The following is a 16,652-nucleotide window of genomic DNA, read 5'->3' on the forward strand; positions in this document are numbered from 1 at the left end:
TAAGATACCATGCATTCTGTTTACCCCTTTCTCCAATCTGCCCTCCCTTCTATCCATACCCCTCCCTTCCCTTATCCCCTTCTTAGCCCTTTTCTTGTAGGGCAAGATAGATTTCTGTACCCCGTTACCTGTATTTCTTATTTCTTTGTTGCATGCAAAAACAATTCTCAACATTTGTTCCTAAAACTTTGAGTGGTAACTTCTCTCTCTTTCTCCCTCCCCACCCATCCCCACTGAGAAGGCAGGCAATTCAATAGAGGCTATCCATGTGTAGTTATGCAAAAGACTTCCATAATTGTCATGTTGTGAAAGACTAACTATATTTCCCTCCATCCTATCCTGCCCCCATTTATTCTTTTCTCTCTTTTGACCTTGTCCCTCTCCAAAAGTGTTTACTTTTAATTACTCCCTCTTCCCATTTGCCCTCCCTTCTATCATCTCCCCCACAACCCACTTATCCACTTCCCCCCTCTTTTCCTGTAGTGTAAGATAGGTTTTTCATACCAAATTGAGTGTGCATATTATTCCCTCCTTAAGCCAAATGGGATGAGAGTAAGTTTCACTTTTTCCCTCTCACCTCCCTATTTTCCCCTTCATTGAGAAAGCTTTTTCTTGCCTCTTTTATGAGAGATAATTTGCCCCTTTTCATTTTTCTTTTTCTTCTCCCAATATATTCCTCTCTCACCCCTTAATTTTATTTTTTTAGATATCATCCCTTCCTATTCAACTCACCCTTTGCCCTCTGTCTATACGTATATAATCCCTTTACCTACCCAAATACTGAGCAGAGTCTCAAGAGTTACAAATATTATCTTTCCATATAGGAATGTAAACAGTTCAACTTTAGTAAATCCCTTATGATTTGGTTTGAAAGTCAGATTTTCTATTCACTTCTGGTCTTTTCATCAAGAATGCTTGAAAGTCCTCTGTTTCATTGAATGACCATTTTTTCCCCTGAAGTAATATACTCAGTTTTGCTGGGTAGGTGATTCTTGGTTTTAATCCTAGTTCTTTTGACTTCTGGAATATCATATTCCAAGCCCTTCATTTCCTTAATGTAGAACTGCTAGATCTTGTGTTATCCTGATTGTATTTCTGCAATACTTGAATTGTTTCTTTCTAGCTGCTTGCAATATTTGCTCCTTGACCTGGGAACTCTGGAATTTGGTTACAGTACTCCTAGGAGTTTCTCTTTTTTGGATCTCTTTCAGAAGCTGATCAGTGGATTCTTTCAGTATTTCTTTTGCCCTCTGGTTCTAGAATATCGGGACAGTTTTCCTTGATAATTTCATGAAAGATGATGTGTAGGCTCTTTTTTTGATCATGGCTTTCAGATAGTCCCATAATTTTTAAATTATCTCTCCTGAATCTATTTTGCCGGTCAATTGTTTTTCCAATGACGTATTTCACATTGTCTTCTATTTTTTCATTCTTTTGGTTTTGTTTTGTAATTTCTTGATTTCTCATTAAGTCATTAGCTTCCATCTGCTCCATTCTAATTTTTAAAGAACTATTTTCTTCAGTGTGTTTTTGAACTTCCTTTATCATTTAGCTAATTCTGCTTTTTAAAGCATTTTCTCTTTTGCCAGTTGAATTAGCTTATTTTTAAAGGTGTTATTTTCTTCAGGATTTTTTGGGGTCTCCTTTAGCAAGCTGTTGACTCGCTTTTCATGATTTTCTTGCTTCGCTCTCATTTCTCTTCCCAATTTTCCTTCACCTCTCTTACTTGATTTTCAAAATCCTTTTTGAACTCTTCCATGGCCTGAGGCCATTGCGTATTTTTTTTTTGGAGATTTTGGATGCAGAAACCTTGACTTTTATGTCTTTCTCTGATGGCATGCATTGTTCTTCCTCATCTGAAAGGATGGAAGAAAATACCTGCTCACCAAGAGTATAGCCTTTTATAGCCTTATTTTTTCCCTTTTTTGGGCATTTTCCCAGCCTGTTACTTGACTTTTGAATCCTTTGTCAAGAGGAGGGTATACTCTGTGGTCCTGTAAGTTCTCAGTTCCTCTAAGGTGGCACAATCAGGGGAGAAAAGTTTGCTCCTCTCCTATTCTTCTCCTCACCTGAACTCTGGTCTGGGAGCAACCACAGGCACTCTGTTCTGCCCAGGATGTGCCTTCAGGGTTCCCTCTCCACAGCCTCCACCAGGTCCACTGCCAGTACTCTTCCTCAACCCAAGAAAGCCACTCAGGGCTGAGTTCCAGATCAGTGGCTCAATTCTCTCAGGGTCTTTAGGGGGAGGGCTCCAAAAATGGACACTACTGCTTTAGTGGCTGCTGCTGGCAGGTCTAGATGGCGTTTCCTTCTCACCCAAGTGAAAGAGCTTTCTTACTGACCTTTGAAAACTGTCTTTGGTGTTTGTGGGTTGATCATTCTGGGAACTGCTTCTGCCAGTGGTGTCCTGAAGTCTGTTATAGGTCCTGTCCCTGCCATGCCTCACAGCTCACGTTGGAGTGTGCTTTGCTCTGCGCCCGGTGAGATAGACCTTTCCTGTCAGCCTTCCAGGCTGTCTTGGGCTGAAAATCTCTTTCACTCTGTCATTTTGTGGCTTCTGCTGCTCTAGAATTTGTTTAGAGTCATTTTTTTACAGGTTTTTATAGGCTATGGTGGGGAACTTCTCAAAGTTCATCTCTGTACTCTGCTATCTTGGCCCCACCCCTCTATTCCTATATATAACTTGAGGTATGGAATTATTATTTCCCTTTTAATCTGACCTTTTTTCATTATTTCCCTTGATTCTAGACCTTTTGTTTCTCCATATTCATTCTGTTATTATTTTGTCTGTTAACTCCTCCTTTGATAGTTTGATTGGCATAGACCTGAATCTGTAAATTAATTTAAGTAGTATTGTAATTTTTTATTTTATTTATTTATATTTCTATTTTATTGTTATATAATTATATGTCTCATATAATTATATGATGTATTTATAATTATGTATTTATATTTCATTTATTTTACTACATTCGCATAGTCCAACTATAAGCACTGAAAATTCTTCTAGTTATTTAAGTTCTTTAAGAAGCATTTTGTTACATCTATTCAAGAATTTATTGTACTTCGAATCCTAAATATTTTACACATTTTGAAATTATTTTGAAGGGGATTCCTCTTTCCAGTATTGCTTCCTAGATTTTGTTATCACAGCACTTAGCATGCGACTTGTTGCATAGCCGGTACTTAATATATGTTTATTGACTGTCTATATAGGAATGCTGTTGCTTTTTGGGCTTTTATTTTCTATAGTGTTATTAAACTCTTGTTTCAATTAGGTTCTTTGCTTATTCCTTAGTCTTTTTTAAGTCAACTCTCATGTCATCAGCAAATAAAGATTGTTTTTCTTTCTCATGTTTTGTTACTATTGCAAGTATTTTTAGAACTTTTTAAGATAATAGTGGGAAAGGAGACAGCATTGCTTTACTCTTGTATTCATTGGGAACACTTCTAGCACTTCCCTAGTGCATGGAATATTACTTTCTGCTTATGGGATCCTGGATCATAGCTTTAGGAATGTAAGTGATGTTAGAGACCAGTTAGTTGACCCTCTAATTTCATCAGTGAGGAAACTGAGGTCTGTGGAGGTTAAATGACATGAGGCCACATAGATTTCTCCCAGCTCAGCTCCTACCTCCCTCTAGTAGAAGTATGATGCAATAGATTTGAATCTGAGGGTCTGAGTTCAAATCCCAGCTCTTCTTCTTGCTATTTGTGTTACTTTTGACAGATAACTGAACCCTCCTGGACCTCATCTTCCTTATTCATAATATTATAGAGCTGGACTCGATTACTTCTAAGGCCTATTCTAGATCTAGAGCTATGATTCTATATTCAGAGATAAATAACTACTCTACCCCACTCTGTGATCTTGGACAAATGATGTGACTTTTGTGGCTCTCTTTTCCTTCATTTGTAAAATAAGCTTGTTAGACCATACATTTTTGAGAGTCCTTTTAGTGCCAAAATTCTATTTTATTCTAAGATCCAGTACATTAGGGAGTTGGTAGGCTGCCTGTTTGGACTAGGCTTCCCAGGAACTATGCCATAAACCTCTTACAGTATTGTATCTGAAATCCTACCAGTCATTCCTTCGAGGAGGGTAAGAACTCTCTGCTAGACAGCTTGCTATTGAATTTAAATGGCATATTCATCATAGACTGTATTTCTCATCAAACTGGCCCATCAGCGAGCAGTGCCCACCGCAGGACCTGCCATCTCCTGCCAGTTGGCCTTTGCTTACACTTTCCCTCATGTCTGGAATGCCTTCCCTCTCTGTCTCATAGAATCCCCAACTTCTTTCACAGTACCAGTAAGGAGCTGCCTCTTACGTTAGGCACCTCTCAAATGTTCCCACTTATTAGTACTCTTTCCCTTTTCAAAGTACTTGTATTCTTTTTATCACACTTCGTATTGGCTTATTTGTGTATCTGCTTCATTCTCGACTGGAAGGTCAGCACCTTGAAGGCGGAGAGTGTTTCATTTTAGTCTTTACGGCCCTAGTGTCCAGAGCAGGCATTTACTAAAATGTTCACTGAACTGAATGACTCCTGTGGTTTTTCTATGCCTTGAGGTAGTTCTGCATATTAAGTATGGGCAGGAGATGTCTAAGGGAAAGTTAGTAGGGATCCGGACACTCTTTTCCTCAAACCATAAACACTTTACATGGCTCCAGATCACTTGGCTGCCCACTATACATTCTCTTATTCTCTTTGGAGATGGTGGAGGTCAGAATCTGCTACTTAAAAGACCAAATCTGTCTGTTTTGTTATCTTAACCCAGTAAAATATTGAGATCTCTTGCTGGGGATCACCTCAGGATCGCCTAGGACTCTTCCCTACTTACTCTCTGGCATTATCAGAGGCAGGAGGCTTATGCCCTAATCTGGTTTAGAGCCAACTTCTCACATTTCCAACACAGAATCAGTGTACAGGATCCAGATTTTGTGTTATCTTGGCCATGACAAAGAAGTGATTCCCAGATTTACATCCAGAAACTCTTCTTCCCAGACTGATGAGCACACGTTTTCTCTGCTCATGTGGTTCTCTCAACAACAGCAGCTCTGCTACAGCTGGACAGGAAGTTGGCTCACTAAGGATGCTTAACTACCTGTGATAACCAGAAGTCAAGGGATGATAAGTAACAGCTGTTTATAAACCCACATGCAGCCCTGTTTGTCCTCCCCCTCAATTCTCAGCTTTTAAAGAAGGGGATACACATATGTGTGAGACTTACTCCCCAAGATGCTTTTTCAGGGGGTTAGTTCATCAGTGGAGAACACAGAATGCAGAGGGGTGTGTGTGTGTGTACATCCAGGTCACAAATACAACTCTAGCCATGCCTATTCTCTATGCTCTAGGTCTAGTATAAATACTCAAGGACAAGAAGATTTCATGGTCACTTTCACATATGCTGACCAGATTCCTTGTCTTCTCTCTCTGTCTCTCTCTCTCTTCTCTCTCATTCTCTCTTCATATGTGTATGTGTACATATATATGTATTCATACACACATGTATATGTGTAGTTAGAAGTTACAGTGTTCTCTCCCATTTCCAAGTGGTCTTACCCATTTTTCTTCTATTGTTCAGTGACGTTAACTTCCAGCATTCTAACAGTCAGATTCATAGCCTTGAAGGTTTACAAACTCAGTTTTTATTCTTTCATCTAAGGGGTTAAACAGGCCCTGGTGATTTGGTTCATGCCAAGAAAACCTATAAAAGACCAAAATACCAATTCATTAATTTATGGTGAAGAAATATAACTGCCAAGTGAACTAGAATGGTCCTGTTATCTCGTATGTACATTCTCTTCCTAATAGGGAAAGCTATTTTGGAAAACTGAATTTCAAATAAAGATGGTTGTTTGGTTAATAAAACATTGAAGGAAAGGGAGTTAGATGGTCTTTAGGGGCTTATTCACTGAATCTTTCTGGGTCTCAATTTCTTTATTTGTGAAATGAGGAGTTTAAACTCTAAAATTCCATCAAGCTCTCAATCTATGATCTTAGGATCAGGGTATGGTGACTTTCTGTACTAAAAGAATAAATCTGCCACAGGTGCCAAGGAGTGTGTATTTTGGCAGGTCAGGACATCCTCTACCTTGGACATTGCTGTAGATAACATTCTTTGTAGAAACTAAAATTTCCTAATGCTAAGTAAAGTCCGCTATAAAACAATTTTCATGTTTACTTAAAGGATGACTACTTTGATTAATAAAATCGAATTGAATTTTTAAAATCGTCTTTTCAAAGGAATTAATCTTCATTCAGATGCAGAGTTTCCCTAATTGTTTATATTACTTGTATGTATCTCTGTGGAGGAGGGAAGGAAAATGGGGTGGTGTGGATCTTTAGAGCCATTTTGGAATCTGTAACCTATGCTAGCACAACTGAATCCTTCTGTATACCTTCTCCAATTATTTAACTAATAATTTCTTGATTCTTCTAAGGAATGTCTTTAACATTTATTAACCCTCTTTGCTTAGAACTGCTAGGATACTGGAAAGCAGTTTGGCAGAAGGCAGGTTTCAGTCAACATCTTTTATCATCTGCCACAATAAATGATCTAAACAAAAATAATCTCTTCATTAAAAAAACTGAAAACCAAAAATAAATTTGAGGAGAATGAGAGAAATCTCTCATATCTGGAGAAAGAATTAATTAATAACCAAACAGGGGTACAAGTGATCATAATAAATAGACAATTTTGATGATATAAAATTATCAGGAGAGGTGATGAGACCTTGGAATCCGGAAGATTTTTAGTGCTGCTTCTTACATCTGCTAGCTCTGTGTTCCTACTCTAGTCATTTAACTTCTCAGGCTCCCACAAAGCTCTCTGCAACTTTCATTCTTAGAGCAGTTGTTGATTTGCAATGGCAGAGAGATTTCCTCATCAGGACCTCCCTATACTAATGAAATCACAGATCCAGTATGAACAAACATAACCAAAAACCACACCATACTAACACAAACTAAGTCTCTGCATTACTCATGTCTTATAACCCAGTTATTGCACTCCCAAACCTATGTCTTGAGGGTGTCAAAGACATATATACTCTTCTGGCCCAGGCCAAACCTAGTCCAATAATTCAGACATAGGGATTAAAGTGTGGCGGGGCACTTGTAGATTGTAAAATGCAAAAATGCAGCATTAGAAATCACAAGAAATTTAATAATGCAACTTCTAGTTTAAAAAAGATGTAGAATCCTACATGGCCTCATGGTCACCATGGTAACCAACCAGGCCAGGTCAGAAAACCCTTCCCCAAAGGCAGTAAGAACTCTGAGAAAATTGCATTCATTATTTCTTCCCTAGGTTCTGCCTTTTGTACTTCAAGCAAGGAAGCCAAGTGGCCTCTTTGCTCCCTTAAAAGACCAGCCTCCATGCCACCTGAACCCACCACCCAGTCTGTAGGGTATCCATACCTCAGGATGGTGGGGCACTAAAGAAGAGGAAGGGAGAGTTAGGAAGTGTGGGAAAAAGGGAAAGGAAGAAGATGGGATCAGGGAAGCAGTGCGTCATAGACACTGTCCCCCGGCAGTCTTGTCTTTTCTCCGTAGGTAATGGCTCTCTGCACCAAGTATGGCTCCCATCATATAGAAGAAAATATTCATAGCACCATTTTTTGACATGGCAAAAAAACTAGAAACAGTGGGTACTTACAGATTGAGAAATGGATAGACAAAGTGTGTTTGCTTACTATTATGCCTTAAGAAATTATAAGTAAAAGGAATTCAGATAAGCATGGAAGACTTGTCTGAGCTGATACAGTGATGTGAGCATAACCAGAATAATTCACATAATGACTGAATTAATGTAAATGAAAATAACACCAAAATCTAATCAGAACTCTGATGAACATCTTTGACTCAACAAGTCCAAAACCGAACCCGTCCTATTTTATATCAAACACTCCCCTCTTCCTGACTTTCCTGTTAATGGTAGAGGGTACCACCATCCTCCCAGTCCAACAGACTTGAACCAAAGGTGTCATTCTCAGCTCCTCTCTGTCACTACCCCCTCCACTGCATATGTAATCTGTTGCTCAGGCCTGTCAGTTTTACCTTCATAATCTCTCCTCTGTATACCCCCTTCTCTCTGACACTGCTGGACTGTTCTATCAGCCTTCTGGTTGGTGTCTTGGTCACAAGTCTCTCTTACCTGTCAGAGTGATTTTCCTAAAGTGAAAATCTGACCTTGTCACCATCTTATTCTCCAGTGGTGCTCTGTCACCTCCAGGATCAACCATAAAAGCCTCTGTTATCTTAGCCCTTCATAACGGCCCCCTCTTCCCATACCTTACACCTCCCCGCGTATTCTGGGATCCAATGACAGTGGCTTTCTTGCTGTGCCTCAAACAAGACACTCCATTTCCCCCTTTACCAGCATTTTCACAAGAAAACCTATAAAAGGCCAAAATGCTAATTTGTTAGTTTATGGTAAAGAAGTATAGATGCCAAGTGAACTTGAATGTTCCTGTTATCTTGTATATACCTCTTTTTCCCAATAGGGAAATCTGTTTTGCAAAACTGAATTTCGAATAAAAATGACTGTTTGGTTAATAAAACATTGGAGGAAAGGGAGTTAGGTGGTCTTAACGTGTATATTCACTAAATCTTTCTGTGTCTCAGTTTTCTTATTTGTAAAATGAGGAGTTTGGACTCTAAGGTCCCAATCTATGATTCCATGCCTAGAATGATGTCCCTCCTCATCTCTACCTCCTGCCTTCACTGGCTTCCCTAAAGTCCCAGTTAAAGTCCATGTTCTACAGGAAGCCTTTCCCGATCCTCCCTTCCCTTTGTTAATTTCCATAATCATTGTGTTGTCTCTTGGATATATAGCTTGTTTGTACAGAGTTGTTTGCATGTTATCTCCCTCGTTAGAATGTGAGCTCCCTGAGAATGAAGACCTGTCTTTTACCTTCCTTTGTATCCTAGCTCTTATCCCAGATCCTGGCGCTTAATCAGTGGTTATTGACTGATCGAATAATTAGAGGCAGCATGACAAAGTAGATAAGTGCTGCACTTAGAGTCAGGAAAATGGATTCAGTTCTTGAGAGAAACTTACCGTGTGACCATGGACAGGTCACTAGCCTCTCTCAGCCTCGTTTTCCTCCTTTGTAAAATGGCGATATTAATATTTGGAATAATACTTGGAGTCCTGTGAGATTCAAGTGAGAAAAAGTTTGTAAGCACAATATGAATGTCAGTTATTATTATGACTGTTGCTAATAACTTGACCGAGGAGCACAAAATGTGCACTAGAAAGCCCAGGGGTACAAAGAACAACTCATTATTGATTCAGTAGTTATTGAGCAACCCATCCAGAAACATTCAGATATTTATAACAAGTATTAATTGCTATGAAGCTATTGACTTAGCTCCTTACTCATGGTTTATTCATGTATTGTAAATAAATAAAATAAATGCAAACATAATGAAAATACTAGAGCATCTGATGTCTGTGTGGGGAACTATTCTCTTTTTAAAATGTCACCAATAAGACAATATCAAGAACAATTGATAGAAAACATGGCATTTCTAGTGAGGGAATGCCTGAGCCAATTATGGTTATACTATAATGATTCTCTGGGAGTTCTGCAAATCTCAGCTTACCTGAATAGAACTGAGTAAACTAACAGATGACAGATCACCATATTGCAAATACAAACCTCTAAATCTTCTTTAGAATCCAACATACCAAACACTCATAACTTCCAAATGATAAGGAATGAAAAGCTCTCACTATATTGAGACTGCAGAAGAAATCAAAACCATGTGTGAATGGGAAGAAGTATGTATCATTCTGTGATACTATGATTCCTTGTCTTTAGTTGTCTTGAAGATGCTTTCTGAGAGTCTCCACATGTGTTCAGTTTTAAAAGCAATTACTTTTCCCTTTTGGGCATACCCTATTTGGGATTTTTTTTTTTTTGCAAAGATATTGGAGTGGTTTGCCATTTCCTTATGCAGCTCATTTTACAGAGGAGAAAACTGAGGTAAACACGGTTAAATGACCTGCCTGGGGTTACAGAGCAAGGAAGTGTCTGAGGCCATTTAAACTCATGAAAATGAGTCTTCCTGGTTCTAAGCTCTGCTGTATCTACTGTACCACCTAGATGCCAAGCAATAGTTTACTGAACTTTAAACATAAAAGAGCAGCAGTAGTAGGACAGTGAATTGTCCTAGTACTGTTTCTATCAGAACTCCATTGAATATAAAAATGAGAAAATAAGAAGCAATCGTAATAATTGTAATGACCAATTCTGGACCTAGAAAACAGGTAATGAAACAAATTTCTTTCCTCTCTGCCAAAAGATGAAGAACTATGGGTTTGGAATGTCAGATGTGGTTGCTATATAGATTAGTTTTAAATAACTACTTTTCTTCCTTTAAGATGTTCACTATGTATGTGTGTGCATGTGTGTGTGTAAATCACGACATGACTGAAAAAGGCAGCAGTAAAACTTTTTTTAAAAATGCAAGATAGGTGTTGATTTTCAGAATGTATTAAGGTGTACAATTAGAAGTTTTATTTTGTTTTCAGGAGCAATTGAGAGTCACTGTGGCTCCTGAAGTAGGTAGTAACAAGGATAAAAATCTCAGCTTGTCACTGAGTCAGTAAACTAAGCTCGAGTTGATTATGGATTCTTCTTTGTATTTGAAAATATATATTCTCAGATTCTCTCCCTCCTTCCCTCTTGGGCTCTGCCCTCTTCCCCTTCACTCTTGAAATGTTCTCAAATTGGATGGAACCCTCTATTTATTGGGATCGCCACACATTCTCATCTAGCTTAGGTACACGTGGTGGCCAGTGGTTGGGTATCATCTCCTAGAGGAGCCACAAATATTGTTTATGTAATTACTCTGTGGAGATTTCAATAGATGTAATTTCATTCGATATCTTAGACTTTGAGGATCAATTAGTGTCATATTAAAGGTAACTTTACTCACAGAAAAGTTCTTTGGCTGTAGTTTTTGAAGCATGTGTGATTGTTTTTATAAGTTTGGAGGAAATTTTCCATGGCTGACCAACTTTTAGGAGTGTTACTCCTAATAGATTCAGGTCATTTTCATTTTCATTTTGGGGCTTAACCTCCTGGTTTGGTCTTTTTAAATGAGTACATGTAGCCAAATGTAAGATGTAAAGAGAGTGGATGATAGCTAAATTGTCAAAGCTATCTTTAGAGATTCACTGAGACTCTTGATTTTCTCGCTTTGTGACAAGACTTGGACAAGACTTACACTTAATGTTTCTGGGCTTTAGTTTCCTCATCTTCAATAATAATTTTAATAAAAAACATTAATGCTTCAAGGTTTTAAAAGTGTTTTTCTCATAAAATTGTCTTGTGATACCTAGGCAAGGAGAAGAGAAGGACTTGCCCCAGATAACTCAAGTGGTAGATAGTAGAGTCAGAATTTCAGCCTAAGTCTTTTGATTCCAAATGTATTATACTTCTCTAGAGTGTGCACCTCACTACTACCCCCAGAAAGAGGAAGGAAAGTGACAGAGAGGGAGAGAGGGGGAGTTTTTAGGTCTAGAACTTAGGTCCAGCCCCTAGCTGAGGGTGGGGCTTTATACTAAATGCTGTCTAAGGTCTGGTCCATCTCTCATCTCCTGTGTTTCATAAAGGAAAGGTAGAGGAACCATGCAACTATTTTTTCTGTGAATGGGAAGAAACATGGGTCTTGGCCATAAACAAACAATTCGATTGGAATAACTGCTGTTGGGTAGTTTGGTGCTGTTTAGGTCTCTTTGAACTTTACTGTCAATTTTCTTTACTAGCTATTATCAAACATCTTTACTTTCCATCAGATTTTAGCCGAGTTTCTTTCCCATCCCCCCTCTGAAAAGTATGATTACGCAAACAAAATGTACGAGCACATTTGTACTTGAACTCCTGTCAGTAACGTCGGGAGCATGGCACATTTGTGAAGTGGCATCCCACTTCATATAATGCTTGATTACATTTTGTGATCATCATAGAAAGCGTCCCATAAAACAACACTTAAAAAGACTTGTGTGCAGGAATTTTTAACTTTGACTGGAAGATGCAGAACAAGTATTAAGCCTGGGTGGGGAGTACAGTGTAACTACTGAGGGAGGAGAACATGAAATGTGGTGTGAGGGCACCAGGCAGCCGGGCTGCATTTCTGTTTAGTTTCACTAAATCTCCAGAAGGAAGGTATCTCAATGCACAGTGGGGATTTGATAGGAAGCGTTTCTCCTCCCCTCCTGCACTGCTCCAACCATGAAAGAAACTTTCCTTAGGAACTATTTCTACATGGAGAAAACTTTTACTGTCAGTCCAGTGTCTGTGAGTATAAGTTTTTGCGTGTCTCAAGAGATCATAGAGAATAGAAGTATTCTTTAAAGTCCAAACCAGAGAGCTGAGGAATGTGGTTTGTTGTAGTGAGATGTGAGAAGATTGGTTTTAGGAAAGGAAGTTTTGGAAATTTCCTACTCTTTTCAGTTACCCTAAGGTAGTTTTGTCTGTTTTTACTTTATTGATCACTCTGCTCAAGAGAATATTAAATACTTAAAAATACTTAAAAACTTCTAACGCTTTTTCTAGGCAGTTAAAAAATTGCCCATCAGATAAAAATAGCTTCATTTTGGGAACTGTGTCTTATCACTTCTTTGTTAGGAATTTAAAGCATAGTATCTAACATTATTATCCATGTGTTTACTTTTATTTATTCTCAAATGTAGGAAATGTTTTCTGGGGTGATTTTTGCTTATTTATGTGATTGCCTAATTTTTATAGTATGTGAATTACGGTCACAGAGATAATACTGAAATCATCATGGTTTGATTATTTAACATTTATCACATGCCCAGGATACACTATGTGCTACAAAGTAAATGAAGATTCAAGGCTCTATAAGCATAGTGTCATGGAAAACATGGGACTAATCGGGGGCCACTAGGCTTGGCTCAGCCATATCTAGCTTACGTAGCTTTGGTTTAGTCACTTACTTTCTCTGGGTGGGCCTCAGTTTGATCATTTTGAAACAAAGTGATCTATCTCTGAGGACCCTTCCAGCTCTGATGTCATCTGTGATTCTAAGAACCTTTTCCTATCACCACCTAAATGTGAATATTAGATAAATTAACTGTCAAGAGACAATAAAAAAAATAAGGAAGCATATTATAAATGTAAAAAAAAGCTTTTGTAGAGTAGCAGCAATTCAGGTGTGTGTGTGTGCATGTGTGTGCATGTGTGTATGTGTGTGTGTGTGTGTATGTTTATATACTCCAGTATTTCAAAGATCAGTGATTTCAGCAGTGTGTGATTGCTCTCTTTGGAAGATTCCTTTACATCTTCATTAGTTGCTAATCACCTGATTTCTTAACTTCTGTTTATTAGGCTGAACCTGGTGTGATAAACATATGGTCCATTGCTAGGCCCATGCCTTTTCAGTCTGGTAGCATCTGTGAGAGCCTGTACTTCACTCATAGAACTTTGAGAATCCAGGTTCACTTCCCCCTTCAAAATGAATTACTGGAGAAGACTTGGGGTGGGGAGAGACACATACACACACACACAGAGATAGAGAGAGAGAGAGAGAGAGAGAGAGAGAGAGAGAGAGAATATGTAGATAAGCAGGTGCATATGTGAGTGAATTTGGAAAGACCACTGTATATGGAGTTAGATGACCTGGGTTTGAATTTTGCCTCTGTTGCTATGACCTTGGACAAATCAGTTATTCGTCATCTTTTTTTTTTTTCTTTAAGTTGACTAGATGATCTTTGAAATTCCTTCCTGATACATACACACACACACACACACACGAGTATGTTTATGTTTCTCTTTCTCTGTCAAGGCTGTATGTCAGTTGACTACGAGAAGTGACAATTCTAAACTTAAGTAAGCAAATTATTTTGGATCTTTTTTGTTACATCTATACTAGTAATTTATTTTAAACAATCTCAAGTTGCAGAATTTTATCACTTTGCTCAGAACTAATTTGAAATGGTTATGAAGCAAAAGATGCTAATTAATTTTGATTGTTACAGATTGCTACAGAAACATAATTGGAAACAGTCAGCAGCATATTAATTCCCACTGCATTTTGAAAGTTTCCTTAGGGGCCCTCCAAATTAATTGATTATTTCTTTTAAATTATCGTCAATAAAGATAAAATATTACAGTGTCTTTAGATGAAGTTGTTAGTTTCATGCAGCACTTAAATATAATCCAAAAGATCCTCATATCTGGTCCTTTTTTTTTATTGGTCACTGGGAAAAGAGAGGGAATTTGATCTCTCTTGAGAAGGATACAGATAGTTAAGACTGACCTTTATAAGTCATCTTTAAGTTTCAATATAGTGAACTAGCATTCTGTTTTTGATATGGTTTTTTTCTCTTGATTCAATTGAGACTCTACTGTGTACTTTAAATATAAACGCTTTTCTTTTATTTGATACGAGCTTTTTATTATAAAGATTCAAACCTTGGATCACTTCTGCTTATTGTTGTATTAGAAAGCATTCAGGTGATTAATCTCTCCAACCATGTGGAGCATTTTTATGAGCAGAGATTTATTAGTTTCAAATGAGCCAATCTATTTATTTTTTTGAGAGAAGGGCAAAGGGAGAAAAGTTGTTCTCAGTGTTTTTGTTTTCTGAGATTTGCAATTCTAAACATGAACAGCAGGGGGCACTCGTATAGCAATTTTTCTTCAGTGGGACTTTGTTTTTAAAGGACTTCTGTTGAATTCAAAGAAAAATATGTGTTAAAAACTGAGTGTTTTATATTTTTTCCATTGAAGTAATCTGACATAAATGAATTGCTCTCATTTATGTTCCAATAGTTTTCTTCCTATATAATCACTAAAGTATAATCTTTCAACCAAAAAGGCTACCAAGACTTTTTGCAATAGTAAGAGTAAACACTGTCTTTCACATTCAATCTTGGATAACACGTTATTTTAGTCAAATTAATTTTTTAGTCATTTGGCTGAAATATTCTTTACAAACCTCTTGTTTTTCTGGAGTGCTCTCATACAAATTATAATTCATAAGTTTAGTTGGATATAGAATCTGTTCAGATGTTTCTAAATCAGCTTTTAAAAAAATACTTTAACAGGACGTGATGGGTAGAAGTTATTTTTCACTGTTTTATTCCCCCAGAGAAATCTGACTTAGAATTTACTTTTTCTAGTTAGTTGTCTAGGAAATTCCTTTGAATGAAAAGTAGCTTTCAGCAACTCTGAATTCAATAATAACAATACCTTTCATGTAGATAGTGCTTTGTAGTTCACAAAACACTTTAGGCCTATTATCTCATTTGATCTTCAAAACAACTATGTCATGTGGTCAGGACAAGAATTTTTGTTTCCCTTTCTTAAAATGAATTAATTAACTGAGGCCCAGAGAAGTTGTTACCTTACTCAAGACCACCACTCAGTAAATACCATAGCTGAGATTGGAACCTAGGAATTCTGTCTCCAAATCCAGTGCTTTTTCTAGTGTGTGTTACTGCTTCTAATTGATATGTAATGGAATCTCTCAGTTTCTTTTTTCCCCTTAATGTTTTAAATGCCCATCAGATCAGGAAATTGAGATCAGTGATTGAAAAATACATTGGAAGGCCATTTCTTTATAGGGAGTGATCATCTGTGAGTAATTGAGCCATCCTAGAGAGTGTGTCTAGAGGGAGAAGAATAGAGTGTCTTAGACTAAGTCTTGAAGGATTCTTATGGTTAAGGGGTAGGGAGAAAATTCATATCTGTATTTTGTTATTTTCAATTACCTGCCTTTTGAATCGATCATTTGAACTCCTCCATCTCTATCAGCTGGCAGATCTATTGGTCACCAAATTCTGTAGATTCATTTAAAATGTTTCTCCATTAATTTTCACTGCTATTAATTACCCGAGTTTAGGCCCTTATTATCTAGACTACTGTAGTAGTCACCAAAGCTATTGTACTGGATTAAAAAATCAGCTTATATAAGTAAAGATGGGAGAGGTGGAATTAGATTGCAGTTATTATAAGAAAGATTCAAGGGCAGGCAGGATGGTGGGGGGATACTCTTGACATGTTATAGTGAACAGCTGAAAGGAGCATATGAAAGAACTAGAGATATTAAGCCTGGATAAGAGTTGAATTAGGTGAACCATAATAGCTGTCTTTAGACTTTCTGAAAGCCTATAATATAGAAGAGGGTACCAGAGAGAAGAACAAGAACTGATGGGTGGACATTGCAAGGAGACAGTACTATTTGACTGGACATGAGGAGGAACTTCTTATTAAGTAAAGCTACATAATCAGAAATAGAAAGGATTGCTTATGAGATAGTGAGCTCCCGGTCACTGAAGGCTTCAGGCTGAGGGTAGAGGACTATCAGGGGCAGGGGAGCAGAGGAGAGGAGTTAAACAGTGTGACTCCCAAGGTTCTTCCCAACTTCAGGATTTCAGTGTATCTCCCTTTGGGCCTTTCCATCTCCAAGTCACCCTGACAGTGAGAAGTTTTCCTAAAATATTCTTTTGTTCGTTGTTGTCATTCTTCTCTTCAGAAAGTTCCAGTGGCTCATTATCTACAGTCACTGAGGTGATCATCTACAAAGTCTCTTATAAAACATCCTAAGATCTTATGATTTCCAAAATTTAGAGACCATAGACAGGCATTCAAGATGCTTCCGTGA

The 16,652-nt window shown here is 37.8% G+C and overlaps 1 protein-coding gene and 1 long non-coding RNA gene across 8 annotated transcripts in view; one reads left to right on the plus strand and one right to left on the minus strand.

Moving 5' to 3' along the window:
• Nucleotides 1-16,652, plus strand: part of RGS12 (regulator of G protein signaling 12) — a 263,351-nt gene that overhangs the window by 87,322 nt on the left and 159,377 nt on the right. The window contains exon 1 of one of the 7 annotated variants that reach the window (XM_072620082.1): nucleotides 8,473-12,319. The exons of the other annotated variants lie outside the window; for them this stretch is intronic. Within the exon in view, the coding sequence (XP_072476183.1) occupies nucleotides 12,254-12,319 (66 nt within the window). The 5' untranslated portion in view covers nucleotides 8,473-12,253. Of the gene's footprint in view, nucleotides 1-8,472; nucleotides 12,320-16,652 lie in introns of those variants that run through there. 7 annotated transcript variants of the gene reach the window in all.
• The window catches only part of LOC140511087 (uncharacterized), a 36,916-nt gene continuing 25,478 nt past the window's right edge, over nucleotides 5,215-16,652 (minus strand). Inside the window, exons 2-3 of the long non-coding RNA XR_011969429.1 lie at nucleotides 9,070-9,162; nucleotides 5,215-5,712 (exon numbers count right to left, since the gene is read on the minus strand). This is a non-coding gene — a long non-coding RNA (uncharacterized lncRNA). The remainder of the gene's footprint in view (nucleotides 5,713-9,069; nucleotides 9,163-16,652) is intronic.

Source organism: Notamacropus eugenii, chromosome 6 (genome assembly GCF_028372415.1).
Source record: "Notamacropus eugenii isolate mMacEug1 chromosome 6, mMacEug1.pri_v2, whole genome shotgun sequence".
In the NCBI taxonomy this organism is placed as follows: Eukaryota; Metazoa; Chordata; class Mammalia; order Diprotodontia; family Macropodidae; genus Notamacropus; species Notamacropus eugenii.